The 19,384-nt window shown below is 37.1% G+C and overlaps 1 protein-coding gene across 20 annotated transcripts in view; it reads left to right on the plus strand.

Moving 5' to 3' along the window:
* The window catches only part of LOC100650792 (polypyrimidine tract-binding protein 2), a 421,711-nt gene that overhangs the window by 303,228 nt on the left and 99,099 nt on the right, over positions 1-19,384 (plus strand). For 19 of the 20 annotated variants that reach the window (XM_048413316.1, XM_020867289.2, XM_048413312.1 and 16 more), the window contains one exon: positions 16,895-17,044. In XM_048413316.1, the coding sequence (XP_048269273.1) occupies positions 16,895-17,044 (150 nt within the window). Of the gene's footprint in view, positions 1-10,564; positions 10,795-16,894; positions 17,045-19,384 lie in introns of those variants that run through there. The other variant, XM_012317497.3, reaches the window with a different exon arrangement.

Here is a 19,384-nt window from a genome sequence, read left to right on the forward strand (position 1 = left end):
AGATAATTGTAAATCTTTCTTTACTAATAATACGATGGAGTAGTAAGAGAATGTTTCTGTTTTGCGTTTATTTTTATAAAAATCGTACTTTTATGACAGAAATGAGAATTTTTATTATAAAAATGTCTGCAACACGACAAAAATGTTTGACGTTTTATAAAATAATATACGAATAATCGAAACAAGGTTTTGAAGCAGAATAGCAAACTCTCTGAGATAAATATTTTACAATTGCAGCATATTTCGTAAGATAACATTAAAAAAAAAAAAACAGAATTTCGCCAAAATCAGCAAGCCACACGTGCATCAGAAGTATCTTAGGGTCGCGTCTAACAAGAAACCGGTGAATGGGGCAAACCGCTGTGGAATTGAAGCCAGTGATTAAGATTTAAACGGTCGGTGCTTCGAAACCGAAACGTGAAGGGCGCTACCGTGAACCACGACGATAAAAAGATATTGGCGGTCGTAAAGACGCGAAAGCGTGGCCGTAAAAAAATTGGACGTCACGGTATAAAAGCGTGGAAGTTCTTAATGGGGCCGGGCGTAAAAATAAGGAAAACGGTTCCGCGTTAAACAGCCTCGTCCAGTATAAATAAGCCTAGCAACGGTCGAAAGTTCGCTACCTCTTTACGCTTTTAATATTCCGTCTTCGACGACGATTTGTTCTCGCGTTGTAGGTAAAAAGTCGTCTTCTCTTCGATCTCGAAGAATCTTCAATCTAGCTTGATTATTTTGTTTATTTTTTCTGTTGTTTTTCTTTCGTTCCTATGGGATCGTTGGAGTTTGTTAAGATTTTGGAGACGGTTTGTTGGAAATAATAAACCTTTAGAAAACGACTTAATAAAGAGATGTTTGTTCGGTTTGAAGGACCTTAGCTAGAAAATTCCTGAGATTTATGGTAGGTTCTTAAGACTATCGAAGGTACGCAGTAAGGATGTGCGGATATCTGGTTTGGTATCTTGCCCGCGGTGTGTGGCCTGGTCTAAGTAGAATTCATCAAGGCTAAAATAAATGCGAAGGTTCAAGGAGGGTGTATAGCCGTGACGAGACAAGTTCGGTATTTAGTCGAATTTCAGACAATTTTTGTACCAAAGATTCACATTTTGTTACTGTTGTTATTCTCGATGATGTTAAATATATTAGAGGTTTTAACTGATAATTGAATCGTTTTTAAAAAATTGTTTCGTTTTAATACCGAAACACGTGATTAATATTTGGTCTTTCACTCGGATTTAACACGTTGACTGTAAGTTTATGGTAAGCGTTTTCTTCTAAAATATTTCGTTGGTGATAATGTTGGGGATTAAGATAATCAACCTTCTACAACGATGGCTGCAGGTAGATTCGCCTGCAGCGTCAGATGTTGCGTCGTTTCGAACGCTTTTAGAGTACTACGAAAATCTTGTTGAAATATTTAATGTTTTCTAGCGAGCGAAATATAATTGAGCGATTCAAGTACTTTTTACAAATAACGAGCGCATAACTAGTCATTTAATATTCAAATTATGATCTGGGTATTATTATTTATTAATCACATTGACGACTATTCAAACTAAAAATAAACTTCACCAAACACTCGCTATACACATACACACACATTTCCTGAATTTCCACTCTTCTTAAAATAATTCACGAAAGTAACCCTTCGCCAAGAACTCGGATAATCGATATTCGAACTTTATCAAACATTACCAAACTTTGCTAAACTTCACCGAACAAATGAGAGGCGTTCACTACGCTTCTCAGATTCTCAATCTTCCCGACATAATTTTCTGAAAAAGCATTTCTCCATCCACGATTCTACGAATCGATCGTCGGTCCAGTTGGAGACAATTCAGGCCGATATTCATCAGTCGGAGAAGGTGGTGGAGCAAATTAGAAAGCGTGAGCCGAACGCGTGCGACAGGCAGGGAGACAGAGAAGCTCGAAAGCGTCAAAAGCACCCCCGGGGGTGCACTCCCCGATCGCACGGTTAATATAGGGTTATATTTGCCGGCGAATCCAAACATACGTAAGAGAAACTTTCGGTCGATTCGAAATATCCCGACCCACCGTTTCGAGAGCGACGAGAAACTCGATGTGAAATTCGAGCAAACGCAACCTCCTGGCTCGCGCAAACATTTAAACTCTCTCGAGAACCGATCGACGCTAAGAAATAGATGGAAACGAAGATTAAATGATGTTCCATGCGAAGAATCAGAGAATGATTTTCGAAGATACGAAGACTTGTTTCGATATGAACTTCCTTCTCACTGTACATATGACTGTCGTTTTATCATATTTTGCAATTCTTGAAACATTTTTTAAACTACCCAATAACTTTTCAAGTTTCTCAAAAAATTGGCTAGTATCAGCGTACAAATTTAGTTTAAATGATCAATATAGAAAGAGAAAATGACATTGCTTTGAAAAATATCACGGACCAAATCAGGCATATCGAGAAGTTGATAAAAGGAGAAATCCTTAAAAGAACAGTTCAAAACTACTTCGAAACTTCCTTATTAAAGATAATAAAACGAAAAGAGAAATAATTTTCAAAATTAAGCCCAACAGTGAAACTTCTCTCGAGCCTGTAAAAAAAAAAATCAATCGATTCGGCGCATTCTCGCTGGAAAACAAATCTCGAAGCGATCGAGCGAAACACAACGTTCATATTTCAGTCCTCACTCACCATCAGAGGGGTTGGAAATCATTGCGACCATCCGTGCATTTGCCGCGGTCGATGGAAGTCATATTAAACGTATTAAACAGCCAGAATAAATATCAATTTGATTGATCACTATCGGGGCTGGTTTTCAATTCGTTTCGTCTCGTTTCCGGGCTACTTTTTTTTTTATCCAGCGGAAAACGCCATCAGTGATTTATGGACGTTACTTCGAGGCATTGCCGGCGTCATCGACTCGATTATTCGCGTTTTCGTTCGTTAACAGCTGTGAAAAGCTCGAATGCATTGCTCGATCGTGGCGTTATCGAGATTCTGTCCCTCTTTGTTGCCATTAGAAAAGAAGTGCCACGGGAATTCTTGAGATCGCACTGCGAGGAGCTTTATATTTTGATAAATGATTTTGACAATGCGAATGTATTTTAAGGTGGAAGCTGTCACTCGAATTTTATTTGTCGGCATAGGAATATCTTTTTAATACAAGGAAGAATTAAGATGTATCGTTTGAACATATTGATCGTAGTTTATTAAATAATATTTCGATTCTTAATTCTCAATTCCTTCTTTGCCACTTAATCAAGAATGCATTCGTCAAATTCCCTCCTATTTGCAGTATTAACAAACAAGAACACAATCCAAACAGAAGCACAGAATTAGCCTTTGTATCCACTATATATTCCCATTAACCACCCCAGTTCCAGAAACTCAATTCACCCGCCTACGAATTCCATTACTACGATGCAACCTTGACCACATTATCTATTCAACAACAGTCGCTATTCAGCCTTCTTAATAGCCGTTACAATTAACCTATAATTAACACAATGTTCATACCTAAGAAGATATCCCTGAAGATTAAAAATAAAATTTAAAATGTCAGTGATTGTATGTAAAAAATTGGATTTTGGACCACCCACGCAATCTAACGTAATTTAACCTGTCATACTTTATCACCATTAGGATCACAATCCTAATAAGGAGTAATGCAACAAGTAGCATTTTCTTTCGGTTATAACTTTTGAACCATTAATTATGTTTTGGACCATGATCACCCCACGTCAGGAATATTGGTATTACCTTGTTCCCTTTTCTACATAATTACCGAAATTTCAACTAAACGATTTTTCTTGAAATAATTCTAATTCTGTCACAGAACTTTCTACCGTTCCTTTTTTAATTTATTTTTTAATGCCAGAGGAGAAAGTTAAAGCTTATGCTATTCGTATTTTTTTTTACTTTGACTTTGCTATTTTTTCTAGAAAGTTTATTTCATCAAAATGACATGACGTGTTGACATTGGCATACACGGATGCCATTACAGTCATTTCTAGGTAGAATCTGAAATTGTCGTTTTCTTTTTTCACATAGAATATACTTTTCTTTAAAAGCTCAATAACGGTTTCAATTCGTTTTTACAAAAATATGACACAAGTATCTCTTGCACGCAATCTACGGAATTGTATCTAGAAAAGACATAATCTATAACATAATCTATGTAAAACGAGTAGGTGTGCGATCGTAGACTGCGCCTGCGATAAATTTCTCTGACGACGAAAGGGTGCCAATAGACGAAGGGTGACATGGCGAGGGGTTAATAAATTGGCCGATGGCCCGATAGACGGTCTTGCCAGTTTTATGGAAAGGATGTAGAACCGTAGAACGGACAGTCAGCTTGGAAATGCCGGTTATTGATGAACCGTTACCACCCGCGCGACACCCCTTCCTATGTCCAGTGGCGTCTGCACGCCGCGATACAATGGCGTACGCCGCGTTTATAACGCGTTTCGACACGGTGCATTCCCTGACATGATTAATAGCGTCCCGTGTTATCTTCTACTGTACGACAGCCGCACGAAAACGTTGGATTCCTGAGGGGTGAAACAGAAATTTCTTTGCCAGCCTTTCGCTATTATCTAGCGTAGGGGCACGCGAGCGTAGAAAAAGTCAATGGAAAATTCGAATCTGGGAGGAATTCGTATTATTACGCCTCTGAATACTAACGATTGTGTTGGTTCAAAAGGTCTAGAGGCAAATGAAATCGGGACAGATTGTTATTACCGTTTCGTGTAATCTTCAGCCGGAGTTACATAATAAGGTAAGCTTTTTGTGGTAACGTCCGTCGATATAAATGTATGCACATGCTCCCTGGAAGAGTATTATTAACCTTTCTTCGATTGGTATAGTAGCGAGCATTGTGTACTTGTAATTATACTTATTTTAATATAACTGAGTATTACGAATTCATCCACGCGTTTCTTTATCGAACAAACCTACGCGTTTAATCCACCTCACTAGCATTCCAGTTTATTTTTCTTTTCTTACTCCGCTTTTAGTTCGCTAGTTTGTATTGAGAGAATATACGAAGTTCTCGAGTGAAATTCATCAACGATATCAGTTGAAACACACAAATCCAAAAAATTCTTCCACTTGTCAAGATTTTTTAACGTCAAATACAAAGCCTCTCAACATTTTCAACCTTAAATCGAAAATCTTTAAATTACAAGGAGACCACTCGAGGATAAAACATCCGATGGCTATTATTTCCCAATTAAACAGCTACTCGTTTTGTCATCGTGAATATACGACCTTCTGTAATTCGACGAAGGCAGTCAAATTCGAGAGCTCGCAGCTGCCTGTTCTTTCGATTTAGCGATTACCCGTCGGATACGGTTTTACGATTATCGCGGTGTTCTCTCGTTGATGTAGCAGACAGAATCTCGTAAACAGGCGGACATGGTTCCTCGAGCAAAATGGCGACGAGTGGAACGGGGCCGTTTCGCAATTCTCCCATGTGCCTTTCGTCGTTCAATTATTGCTTATTGGGATCGCGTGACAATGCGTGTTCCAAGGGAAAATAGTGACAGAAAATTCGATCTCTGTCGAATCTCTGGGTTATTGCAATAGTAAATTTCTCTTTCTTTAATATAATTTCTTTTTATAATCTTTTATATAATTCTTCTTCTATATTTCATTTCTACCGATTATTTCTACGATTTCTACTACTTTTGAAAATATTCCTGAATACCCAGCAGCCAATGTACAAAATTCCACTTGCACGAAAATATAAAATTTCAAAGCTCTATTCGACTCACCACTAACACTCCTAATTAATTAGCGATCATACTCGAATTCCTCTAACCAAATTTTTTGCACAGAAAGATCCCCTTTTACGTGGGAACATCGACGTTCTTTGATGTCGCCGTTATCATCCTCTACGGTGCATTAATCATGATTCCTCGTCTTCTACGAATGAATATATAGAATCGTGAAAACTCTACTTTCATCCCTTCCGCTTCTTTTTTCCGCCCTTTACCCTGAAAAAAAATATCGTGAAGCGTTTTCCATTTCGCTTTTTATCTCTGTTCATCGTGATAAATAAAGTTTAACGACGCCTGTATTGTTCGGAATTGTTCCTATTAGCGGACGAATTGTTTTCGCATTTTGACGTTTTCCCTCTGTTTTGCGAAAAGGATGGGGTGAAAACTAAAACCGAGAAATATACGTCGAACGGAACCGTGCGTTTCGCGCATCCGTTTATTCTTGTTATTCGTCCGGTATTTATCGCATATACAGGGTGTCCCAGGAGTGAACAGTGAAACTTTGTCGGTAGGGTGAGGTAGAATGATTTTTATAACGAATCGGAAAGGTATTCGGGTCAAGCTAAGTGATTTGCCTCGCTATTCGCCAAATTCGGCTATGAAAAGTTGTTAAAACATCGTGACTCGGATAAAATTTGAGAAAGCCACGTGTTCGATAAAATTTCGTGTCTCCAATTTCTGCACCCGTTATGAGGGGTCTAGTACATCATTCGGAATCTCATCGACGCCTAGCGTCGGGACGTTGCGAAATTATTGGCGAAACGTCAATATGTATTACCTCGTCGACCATACGAGCGTTTAGGCAACCCCTTTCGATTGCACGGCTTGCAAGCGCTATCCCCGAAGCTCTACGTTTCGCTAAAGCCAATCTCCAACGAACGTAGCTCGAGTTTCTTGCGCTTGATGGATTGCTCTGTCTCGTCTATAATCGATTATAATCTTTTATAATTAAAATAAGTAACCAAAATTCTAGCTATGAAAGATTTAGAAGAAATCGATAATATTTATCTACATACATTTAAACGATCTACAATGTGTATTATAAACTTACCGATTCTTTAAAATTTGTACCTATCTAGAAATTATTCGATAAACCATATATTCGTGTGGAAATTTTCAAGATGATGTAATATTTCATTTATTGCGTTAGGAAGTACCATACTCGATTGTATCTGAATATTGCATGACAAAGGGTTGATCCAACGAAAATAGAAATTGTTAGGCTTCCTTGTTTCTACGTAGATCGAATTTCATTCTTGTTTACCTACTGACTACGCTGTGACACTGGATACAATTGGTCCTCTCTCCTGCCAAAGGATATCTTCTCCCAACTCATTTTTTTATTTTTCAATACGATACTGATAGATTTGGTAGACAGAGGATGGTTCGTTCGTTCAGTTTTCCGTAACTTTTATCTTGCGTGATGCAGAGAGAGAATTGTTAGCGCCTTTGTTTCGTTGAATACAGGCAAATTTAGTGTCATTTGCGTAGCTACCTCTGCCATTGAAGGATGTACTCCCTTTTGTTTTATATTTTCTTCATCTTTGAAGCGTTTTCCTGGTTGCTGGTACTAGCGAATGACAATTGTTTCGCTGAATTTCACTTGAATTTTTTGAATCTAAGTACCGTGCTGTTTTCCGCAGCTTCTATTGCCTGAATTTCGTTCTAGTCAGGTAGTTGTACTATTCTTTTTTTCGTTTAATATTCTTTTTCATGAACGTGAATTTAATTATGTAATACGATATGGTTATTCTCTCTCTACTTTCTCTCGCGATTACTCTAATGTTAGAAACGTTCACCTACTCCGACCTTAAAGTTCGATGTTCGAATCGACACCTTGATAAATATTCGTTCTGAAATATCGAACTAGAAGAAATAATCGTCAAAGTTATTATTTTATAGGAATTATAGAAAATTGACACACCTAATTATCAAACGAATCGAAAACCAAATAAATAAAATCAGATAGCACGCTTCGTTCTACCTGTTTCCTCTTTTCCTTTTTTTCATATTACACCACCGCCGATCGTGTAAATTCGTCGATGGAATGATGAATCGTTGCTAGGGGGTGGTATTGAAAATGTAGCCGGGTGCAGAGAAATCATAAAGGAACTCGCAATGTATACGTATAAAAAGGACAAGTGACCTATCGAAATCGATATCGGGTGGCGTGTATTCATCGTGATCGAAACGCGAGCATGAGTCTAAAGGGGACGTGTCGGAGGGATGAAAAATGGTGGCAACTGGCTTTTACATGAACGCACACCAGCGTTCTACCGAAGGGAAGGCTGGCTATTTTATTAGGGGAAATCGAGATAAAAGTAAAATATCGTGTAGTTTAATGCGTCGCTTTGTAATAATACCGGTGCGAGTCTTTCCAGGGGATGAACGCCAGGGATGGAGATCGAGTAGCTCTCGGGGACCGTGTTTTTGTAACACCAGAATATTTCCTTTTCCTTGCTTTATTTTATGCTCGTGTAACTATTTGATGTACTAGGGTTGCTATATGCGAGGTATTAAATACTCTATGCTGAAAGTTTCTGCGCTGTGGGTAGTAATTTACAATTTGTTCTGTATCTCTGATCTTTTTCAAATTTCAGTATATCGAAAAGAGCTGTCTAGAAAGTTAAAACATCAAAAGCATCGCGAATAATTCCAAGTGCTCTTAATTCTATATTAAAACTAAATCTAAATTTAACGTAAAATTAATTTTATAAACGCAAAAAATGTGAGCTATTTATATCGACAATTTTCTAGACGAAACACTCTAATTCTCGATTTTATCTTTAATTTTCTTGAACCAGAAGAAAATTCTATGGAATTCACAATTTTTTATATTACTCGAAACGTCTGAAAAATCTAATCAGATGTTACCAAAGCGGTAGATCTTTCTTCATCGAAACAACCCATTCAGGGAATCATTTCAAGAAAAACTTCCGCATTATTTCATCTTGTAATTTTCCTTTTTATCGAAACTTTTACACGCCAACCGACAATAATATTGAAATGTCTTCACATAATTTTCACATAATTTTTTGTCGTTTCCATCCGTTCGCTCTGATTCGCCTTTTTTCGCATTTCTCATTCGTCTTCGGGCGATTCCACTTGGAAAGGGGTGGCGACCAATTAAACGAACAGCAGGCTCCTTTGCTTTTTTCCTGCCTCTGTATTCATCCATCAGTCTCCGCCACGGTCGGTGTACATTTATAGAATCGTCGATATCCTTTACCACGTATAATTGAAAAACGAAAGACGAGTCACGTTCGATTTTTCTTCGCCTGCTTCGCGCAAGTTTCCTCTCGCCACGAATCGTTGCATCTTTCTCCCTCTTCCAGACGCAATTAATTCGATTCGATGAAAGATCGAGAGCGATGGCTGAACGCCAAAGTGCTCTTTTGCATTCGATTCTTTTCGAACAGCGTTTTCTCCTGTTTTTCCCTTTTTCTTTCCTCTTTTTCTGTTCGTCGCTTCGACTAGTATGTTTCTGACTTGTCCGGATAATTGATGCTCCTCGGGGCTTTTCCTTCTCGCTACTAGAACAAGCAGTTGATTTATCGTGCGTCGATGCTTTTAAAAACGATGATATGTATGCTAGTTTATTGTCCCGGTTCGAGATTGCGAGTATTTATTTTCATGCAAAGATTAATGAGGAGTAATTAAAATGTGCGAGAAATTGTGACTAACGCTATAGTACTTTGCATGTTAATTAATAATTAATGGCGTATTTTTTAGTACTTAAAAATTCGCAATATATTAGAAAAATCCTAAAATTGACGATAAATTCACAACGAAATAAAAACACGCGATAAGATCGCAATGAATTAAGGATTCGTAATAATTCTGAAAAATTTCAATAATCTTGGTAAAAGATAAAAGAAGCATTTTCTAATAAAGCATAATCTATAAAAGCATATCTCTCCATAATAGTACTCTGCATAATCAGAGAGGTTGTCTCAGTGCACTCTACTTAGCTGCTGACTGAAATGCATTTGTCGCGAAAGGGAGACATGGTGTTGGCTTATCTGCACTCTGGTTCGTCTTCAAAGAAAAGAATCTGGGTTTCCTGTCGGTGGTCGAGGGTGGAAACATGCCTGAAGGACGGAAGTTATGGCTAGCGAAACGGGAGGAAAGAGAAAAAGGGAAACCTACTTGGAATTCTAATGGGGATGCAAGCATATCGTCGCCTGTTGCGTCCTGGCGCGTGCGTTTTCCCTTCTACTTCCTTTTTCAGATATATTTTTATACTATGACTTTTACAAGGTGATACGGATAATTTTTGTCTTTTTTAATTAAGGAAACATTGTGATTCAAAGCAATAAACTTTTATAAAATAGAATTGTCATAAAATTAGATTGTATTTATGGCGTATTATTGGTTCTTAATTAAAATACAAACAGGATAAAGCGTAAGTCTGACTAAACAGAAAATAGTAGAATACTAATAACTAGACTGCAGATTTTTATTCGCTTGTAGGAAATTTTAAGTCTGCAAAAATGCAAAAAGTACACATAGTATACAAAAATATACAGAATATCAAAATATTCGGTGGATTAAATAATACGAAATTTAATATACTTCAACATGCTTTATTAATCATAAAATACAAATACTTTTCGCAAACAGCATATTTGTATTCATCTTTCGCGCACTTATATTTAATACGGGCGACAGTCTCCCCCACTCCTATACCGACAGCGCGCGCAACCGAAGGAAACCGAGTAGTGACGGGGACGGGCGAGCATCAACGTGACATTGACCGGTCGTCGTTTCACATCACTTTCCCGCGTTCAGTCTTGCTTTTCGCCGTATTTTGGATGTGCCGTGATTCGGAAACTGTTGCGTCATTGTTTAACATACTCGCGAGCGTTAGTGTTGTATATTTTTTTTGATGACATGTGCATTTTTGTATTTCTGTGTCGCATCAGTGATAGTTTCGTGTGTCGACGTTCGAACGATCCATGGACATGCGCAACGATCTAAAACGCGAACTCTATGACAACAAACGGTCCAGATTCCTTGCTGGATGTATTGCCTGTACGCCAAAGTTTTTAATTTCTGTTTATTGGCCGCATTTTATTTAATGATTAGGTATAAAGATATGATACGTGTTTCGATAGTTGAAGATTTATATCGATTGCTTGCATATCGAGAATCAAACTGCATATCGCAATATGGCGGCATTGTTTATATATCTGCTATGTTTCGTAAGATGTGTTTCTTTTACAGTGACAAAGTACGAAGCTCTCAAAGAATGATAATTATCTTTCAGTATTCTTGTTTCTTGATATATACAGGTTATAACTATTTAGTGTTTTATATGGTGTTTGACAAGCGTATTAATGCATTGCATATAGGAAGCTAGAGTACAATTACACAGGATATTATTATACTAATATATAAATATACTTAAAAATTTCTCTGAGAGTGCTTCATGGAAAATGTATTACTGAAATTTCTTATTTTATTCATATATCTCTTGGTTATAGTTATTTCCTAATATTTCGTGTACTAGATTATTATATAAACATGTAAATATTCAGTTAAATACTTTCCTCGCTTTTCAATTTTCAAGTTGTTTAATTTTTGAGGAACTGTACATAAATTTCCTGCTCTAGTGGCCAAATTATTCTTTAATTAAAATCGACATATTTTTGCACAGTCTAAGATGAGATATTACATGCTACGCATTATTTTCTTTTCTTACTGTACGAACGCAGTCGATTCATTCTGATGTAGCTCATGGCCATGCAAGAAGAAACGAAAAGTATGTAAACACAACGTGGTCAGTAGGTCTTTGCGTGATCACAATACGTTTCCAAGACATATTTCTGTAATATTTACCTATACTCTTGTTCCTAAAAATACATTGCCTTGAGATAGATTATATAATTGCGAGATAAAGTGTAAGAAATAGTTGTCACATTATTAAAAGACTTATATATATTGTACGACGTTTCCGTTTACACGATCTTAATCGTAAAATATTTAGTAAACAGCTTATAAGAATTAGGATCTTAAATACAAGGAAATTTTTAATACTTAACGTTTAATATTTTATGTATATTATTTATTTATTAATAAATTCGAAGTGAATTTTCTATCGTGTTGGCAAAGATCCTATCGAGCGAAGAGAGGACGAAAAGATGGGGAACTTTTAGTATAGCAAGCGAGATGAAACAGGATAAGCAGGGCGATATCGATGGGAATCTCTTTTACGTGGACCATGCTTGACTCTCCTCGAATAATACGACAGTTGATTTTTATTATTGGGACAGGATCGGTTGCTCCTCGCGTGTTTGAACTTGTTTGCCGCTGCATATTGCCGCACGTCCCGTTTTGAAATACGAGATCTCTCGGTATTTGACTTGTGTTCGAGCCACGTTATAGTTTTGCCTTCCATTTTCAGCCATATGATAATTGAGAATCCCATTCTTTGTTCCCGTCCTTTTAATTTAGGGTTTTTGAATTTATTTAATGTCACGGATCAGTTATAATATTCTTTTTATTAATAGTATCGAAACACACATGGTTGCAACAGTTTAGAGAGTCTTAAAAGACTCGGAATTAAGACTTGGAATCTAAATAGTATTCATAAAAATATGGATTTGCACAAAAGTTCACGATCTAATTGTAATTATTTTAAATATTGAATAAGGGAATAGCAGAGTGTAGTAAAAGAAAGAGAAAACAGAGAGCAGAATGGTATCCCTTGTTCCCTCCGATGTAGAGAGGGTATTCCGTGTCGAGGCATTTTCTAACGGAATTGGAATGTTGACTTCCGGTTGGCGGAGCGCATCCTCCCTCGTTATCAACCGGTGGGAGGAGGTCACGGTGCCCATTTCCTACAAGCGATTTTCCGCGAATTGCCTCCATTATGTCCAATTATCGGCTCGGATGAAGGAAGACGTATTCTCGACGAGAGGCTGGTTGGAAACACGAAAGGGGGTGAAAGTAGGATTTTTATCGTCCCTTAGGGTTAACCCTTTATAACTCGAATTTTTATTCTCCCTTACATAAGGAGGAGAAAAAAATTATTATTTATTATAATCGTACAATTATATCTAAAAATGTGCTGGTATCGCGTATAAAGATGAATTGTGTGTAAGAAGGAACGTAAAATAAAAGTGTTCACAAAAATAATTGCAGTATAGTTGTGAAAATAAATTAGTATCGTGTACAAAAGTAGGCAAACTTTCGCGTTATCCTTCCAATCTGGTAATATTAAAAAAGTACTAATGCTATAACATAGCAGACGTATAGCAATTGTTACAAAATTTCATGGGAAAAAGAGGAAAAACTGGAAGAAAGGCACTGGTCAAGTGGTCGAAGTTTTGGACAGCTAAGTGGAATGAAAGGAAGACACCGAGAACACGTTGTCCAGGCACACGAGTAGGTCCTCGAGGTCGTCGTTGAGAACGATCGAACGGTCCTCGAAGCGAATCTTGTTTGCAGCGTTTCTCGGTGGCCTAAGCTACCTTTGCAAAAACGAGGAAAACGCCGGCCAATTAAGCCTCTTCTCCTCTGCGATCGACAGGCACTCGCGTACCGCATCGTTTCGTCCTCGACATCTCGAGTGTCTCATTTGATAGCCTCTTCTTCGGAATTGCTCGCGCTCAACTTTCCAGCTCACATCTTTTTTTCAACCATGCTTCTTTTCACTGCGATTGTTTTCTATATTATTTGGGCCTTTGTCCAATTTCGTCCCTATATTTCTATTTTCGTTTTCGGTTTTGCGTTGGCGCTGATTTTTTATGATTGTAATGGCGAAATTGTAGGCGAATTGAAAGTAATTTTTATTTCCCTTTCCTTTTTGAATTTATAGTAGCGAACGAAAGAAAATGTAACAAGTAAAAAGAACGTTGCTACGTTGCAAAACGAAATTATGCTTACGGAAACAAGGAATAATATAAAAATTGGAATTAATCGATATTATGCGATTTATAGAGAGTGGTATAGATACCAAAGAAACTCTAATCGATACTATAGAATCATGTTACAATCACATCTTTCAATTTCAAATTTATCAATTAAATGTATGATTCTAAAGACAATTAAATCTTACGTTATTGTCACTTCTTTTCCTATTCGCGTCACTGTAATAAAATTTATATAATGCACTCTCGTTTATTGTCTGTTTCTCGTTCGAAAAGCTTTGAGTACATAATATAAGTATCCACTCGACGAGTTTTCCACGCTTCTTTCCGAGTTTCGAGTCTCTTCGAGTGGCTTCTGACGGATTCGGCCAACCTTTGAAATTAAACCCTCGACTTCTTTCCCGCGGCGATTCTTCCACCCCTTAAGCCCCTGTCCACGGGACCGGAAAGAGTATTCAGTGGTTACACGTCGAAAAGTGACCCTTCTTTTCTTTCCTCTTTCTTCCTTCCCGGTTACTTCGATTTCTGTGTTGCATTGTTGAACGTTTTTAGCGCTTTGACATTGAGAAGGGTGATATAACTGGGGTGGAATTTAGAGATGCGGAAGAATCTCGGCGATTTTAATATTTTCAATATTTTTTTAGATACGTATCCGAAATAAGTTGGAGTTTTTTCTTAAAAGTTTCTTCTTCGAAGAAATTCTTAAAAATTTTTGAAATTTTCGGGAAATTTTTAGATGGACATTTTTGAGAAGTTTTCCTCCTTGTTTAGTTAGGAAGAAATGCTTTGGAAGAATGAGTAGAACCTTTGTCGACAATTTTATACAAAGTTTTTATCCAGTCACACTATAGAGCGTATTGTACTGACTATATTTTATCCCATGGTTCATTTTCACGTTTTAGTTGTTCTTTATGAGAATAACTCTTAGAAAAGCTGGCTGGAATTTTTGTCGACAAATTTTTACAAAATCGTCATTCTATCGGCGACAAGATAAATGATAGAGAAACGATATTCGATCTGCCACGTGCATTTTTCCGGGAAGCACGAGGATGACAGGCAAATCGACGTCTACAATAGCGGTACACCTACAAATTTTGATCATGTATCGTTCAAAAATATATTTCTCGTGATTTATTAACTGTCACTTCGAGTAGACCAATTTTTTAATAAATACCTAGATACGTAATTTCTCTTGACCTACCTGATTTCCTTTCGCAAAATAACGATTTATCAAAGGAAACATATTTTTCATTCTACTTCGGCTATCTTGCGATATTTAATTTCCCGTAAATGCGTAAAAATCCGCGATTTGCTAATCGTAGTATTTCATCAACATCAGCTCTCATAGCGTCAAATTGAAAATGGGATAAATCCAATGAAACACGGAAAGTACAAGCCTCAAAGGAACAATATCTGGCATTAATATTCGAGGTATTTTAAAGACAAGTATCGAATGTAAATAAGGTGGATAATAACAGTGATAGTATACGAATTATCGTGGTTCTAAGGAATAATGTCGGCACGGATTAAATCTTGCCTTACCTTCGAGAGATTTTGACGACGATATTGTACGATTTGAATGCGAAGTAATCGGTTCTCTCGGTGCTTGTATAATGACGTATTATATTCGTGTATTATTCGATAGTGGAGCGCGCGTGTGCAATCCATAATGAGGGCATCGTTTCGTATAATTCCAATGCACTAGATACACACAAGATTTCGAATCGTTACTCTTCAATTACCGCATAATACGTTCCCTTACTTCTTTCTCTATTTATATCTCGAGTTATAATAAGTATAATAATAATAATATAAAGCGTATTCTTTATTTATAGTTCTACGGATTATCTTTGTTTAATTGCATTCCATGTTCGAGTAGTAAAAATGAAAAGTGTCTTTATTCAATGTAGGTACATATGTATATAGATAGATAAATTTTTGAACGGATTGGATGACTGTTAGCTTCCACAAAAGACTGACGTCGGAGATAGAAATACGCTGTGAAACACCCAATCACAAGTTTATCCGAAACAGTTACAAAAGTTTATCTGAAACAGAGATAAGATTTGGCCAGGGTATCTCTCTACGGGCTGCATTCTGACTCCAATTGTTTATTATGTTATGACCCTAGCTGCCTTATCGCTAAAAACGATAGATAAGCACTGGTGGCTGTATACCGACGCGTCCGCAAAGGGTTAGTAGTCTCATCGTTTTCCTGAATATTGTCAAAAGCCATTCCAACCATCCTTTCACCAAAAGGTACGCTATAATTCCGACAACTCTTTCGTCGATATTACAAAGAACAGAAATTATTCTTGCATATTCGATACCATTTCAACTTCGTACGCTTCTCGCGGTTTCAGAGCCTATGAATTTCATAAACTCGCTTAAACAATAAAAACAGCAGGATCTCACCCGCTTCACGAGTAACTACTTCCGAAACAAAAAGAAAAGATTCGTACACGTCGAGCAGACAGCTACGAAACCTTAACCAACATTTCAGCCTCGCCCCCTGAAGAAGAAAAATATCTGGGAAGGGTGTACAGAGACTGCAGAAGTATCTGTCTTCCGTAACTCGGTAAGAAGCGCATTTTCCGATCGGTTAAACCCGACGGGAAGCTCCGGGCCTCGAATAAAGGGAACCAAGGCTGGAAGGGAACAGGAAAAGACGCGCGGCAGAAGCGGAAGAACAGGCAAAGAGGGGCGAAAAGGGACGCAGTGACTGCCGAGAGTCTCGACTAGATTGAGCCGTGATTGAAAATTCCGCCGGCGGCGGGATTTCGATTTAAATTTATACGAAAGCGGGCGAAAAGTTTCGTTACTTGTACACCGGGGCCTCGTTCCTAGGCCGGAAGTGCTGTAGGTCTGCACGCATGCACCCCCGTTTTAACGAGGGTTGATGGAATTTTAAAAGCCGGCACCCTTGAGGAACGAATGCAATTTTATTCGATACAGTGTTTGGAAATATTTTGTGTGCATGCTTTTTTATTTATATCGTTTGTAAGTCGACCGCGGATTTTTATGCGTTTTTATATTTTTACGAACGTGACTGACAGATAGGATTTGAATAAGGATTTGTTTCATTCGCGTATCAAATATTCTAATAGCTCGCTATAATTTAAAAAACGAAAATATTTATTTATTTTGAAATTCAAGTTCGACGATTCGAAACTGTCGTGGATTATTTGCAATTTTATTATACACACATACTGTATAGCATATAACTTCTGACTAACTATGAGAATTTTATGTATGCGCAGGTTAAACTCGACAAGAGCCACAACGGCAAACTTTCGAGGGTTATCCACATCAGAAACATCCCCAACGAAGTATCAGAGGGTGAAATCATCCATCTTGGCGTCCCCTTCGGCCGTGTTACAAACGTTCTCGTTCTCAAAGGAAAAAATCAAGTAAGTGACAACCTACTAAAATCTCATTTTACGTAGTTCTATAAGAATCCAAGTAAATTTTAGAAATTGAATTAAAATAGACGGAGCTTTTTAATATCAATGTTCTTTCACCGAGTCTACCGCGCATTCAGAATTCACATTCTTTTCCAACATTATTGTTAATTAATTTCCGCACTTTTGGAATTTAACTTAGGTAGTTTGAATTTTATAACTTTCATTGTATTTTTTTCAATGCTGATTCTTCGAATTCTTGCGTAAATTATCGTAAATTTTCATTTCTGGGATTCTTATTTCCTGAATTCTCAATGCTAGAATTCTCAGTTGTAGATTTTCCGATTCTAGAATTTTTCAAATTTACGAGATCGCGGGAAATGAATCGCGATTGAATGAATAATTATTAAATGAGAAGATTATTCGATTGAAAGAATTGTCAATTAATGGTAGTGATTACGAGCTAAATAGAGAAGATAGGTAATTACTTGAATTTAATTATTCATTTCTCGGTGAAAACCACTTGTACAGACTGTGCGGCTTGAAATGTCGGTCAAATGCGCAAAATACCGGTTGAATGAACTATTTAATAATAATTGTGAATTAAGTAGGGCTTGTTAACATGGTAATGAGGCGAGATATTAATCAAATTCCCAAACTTACCGAGTGGATGGTCATTATTCAATTTGTTTGAATCAAAAGTTAGATAATGCTTCGGTCGAATTATCAGAATTCCTGGTAAATTGCTCCCAATGTAATTTAAAATTAATGGAACTGTAGTTGAAAAAAACGGAGCGGCAAACGATGTGACTGCTATAAATTTTGAAGTTCTTATTTTTACAAATGTTACGATGGCTATAAGATCGAAGTCATTCTAATAGAGATAATCGAAATGATCGGAAAATGAACAGAATACGAAACTGGAACTTAGGTTCGATTTAGTCGTGGCCTTGGCCAAATTTAAGTAAAAACGCGTTTGATCCGTATGAGGAAGTGCAGTTTGTGCCGCACCAGCGAGTCACTTGGGAAGCAGGACGCGGATGGCCAAACACAGTAATAACAGAAACAATCGAATCATCGATTCGGCCCGATGACCGTCCGTTTGACCATCATTATCTATTATTATCCGTTTGCGTGACGATTTCACAAAGCTAGTATTCTCTGTGGAAATTGTTGACTAATTGAAAGATTGGTAAAAAGTTTGCGAATTGTCATGGAAAAGATATTGAGGAATCTCGATGAATCTTAATTAATTCAAATGCTCTTGATTTTTTCGCTGTTCCTTAAGAGTGTAATTGCTAAAATATAGTTTAAATAATTAAATGCAATGTAATATAGTTTGTGAAATATAGAATAAATTTAAGGAAAACGTATGCATCGTTCGAAAGCATTTCACTTTCTATTATAACATTTTTCTCTTCCCTTTGTTATATTGAATCTATATCTTGACTCAGTAGCACGAGCTCATCTGTATATTTATTTATTATTTATCATTTATTTAATTATCTCTACAATACTAATGTTGCATTTCCAGAAGTGGAATTGGTTTCGCTGTTATTAATATTAATTATTTAGTAGAAAAAGGGGAGATGGTACTTGCTACGCTTTCCAAACTTTTTCTCAGCGAATTAGGATAATTAAAATTAATGTAAACCTGCTTCAAAATTTCGCATTTCAACGCCGACAGCTCATACAGTTACTCTCCTTTTCACGGAATACCAACTTCGTAACCTAGTTTGTCAGAGAGAAAAAGGAAATTTTGTGCAAGCTGCCATTCAGAAAAATTTTCCTTCCACTTAAAACGCTTCTCCGCAACTACAGATTTAACAAAAGAACCGCAAGTAAAAACAGTCTTCCACCTAACTACAGAATTGCTCATACATATGTACAGACACGAGAAACCTAAATTTCCACGAATCTGGTTCAAAATATTAACGAACCCTGCGTAATAGTACCAAAATTTATTTAGATTTTATTTCTTCGGTTAAATGAAAGATATAAAATTGTACGGGTATCCGTAATACGTTCATCGTTTTCGCTATCTCCTCCTATGCTTTACTCAACGAATAACTCGGTATTCCTGAAAATTCTACAAATATATTTTCTACTTTGTAATACCATAATTTCGCCAGTAGCGTACAAACATTCTACTCTTTAGTCATTCGAGAAGTCATTCGAAAATCATATTCAACGAGTCAGTAATCGTAGCGAACTATAAACGGTATGTTTAACGGCGATTAATATTAATTTATCCCGAATCGCGTGTAACGCGCGTAGGAAGCGACAAATAATCCCGCGGAACGTATCGTTCCAAACCGAAATATTCGACCTAGCGGAGGATTGCATTCA

This window comes from Bombus terrestris, chromosome 16 (assembly GCF_910591885.1).
Source record: "Bombus terrestris chromosome 16, iyBomTerr1.2, whole genome shotgun sequence".
In the NCBI taxonomy this organism is placed as follows: Eukaryota; Metazoa; Arthropoda; class Insecta; order Hymenoptera; family Apidae; genus Bombus; species Bombus terrestris.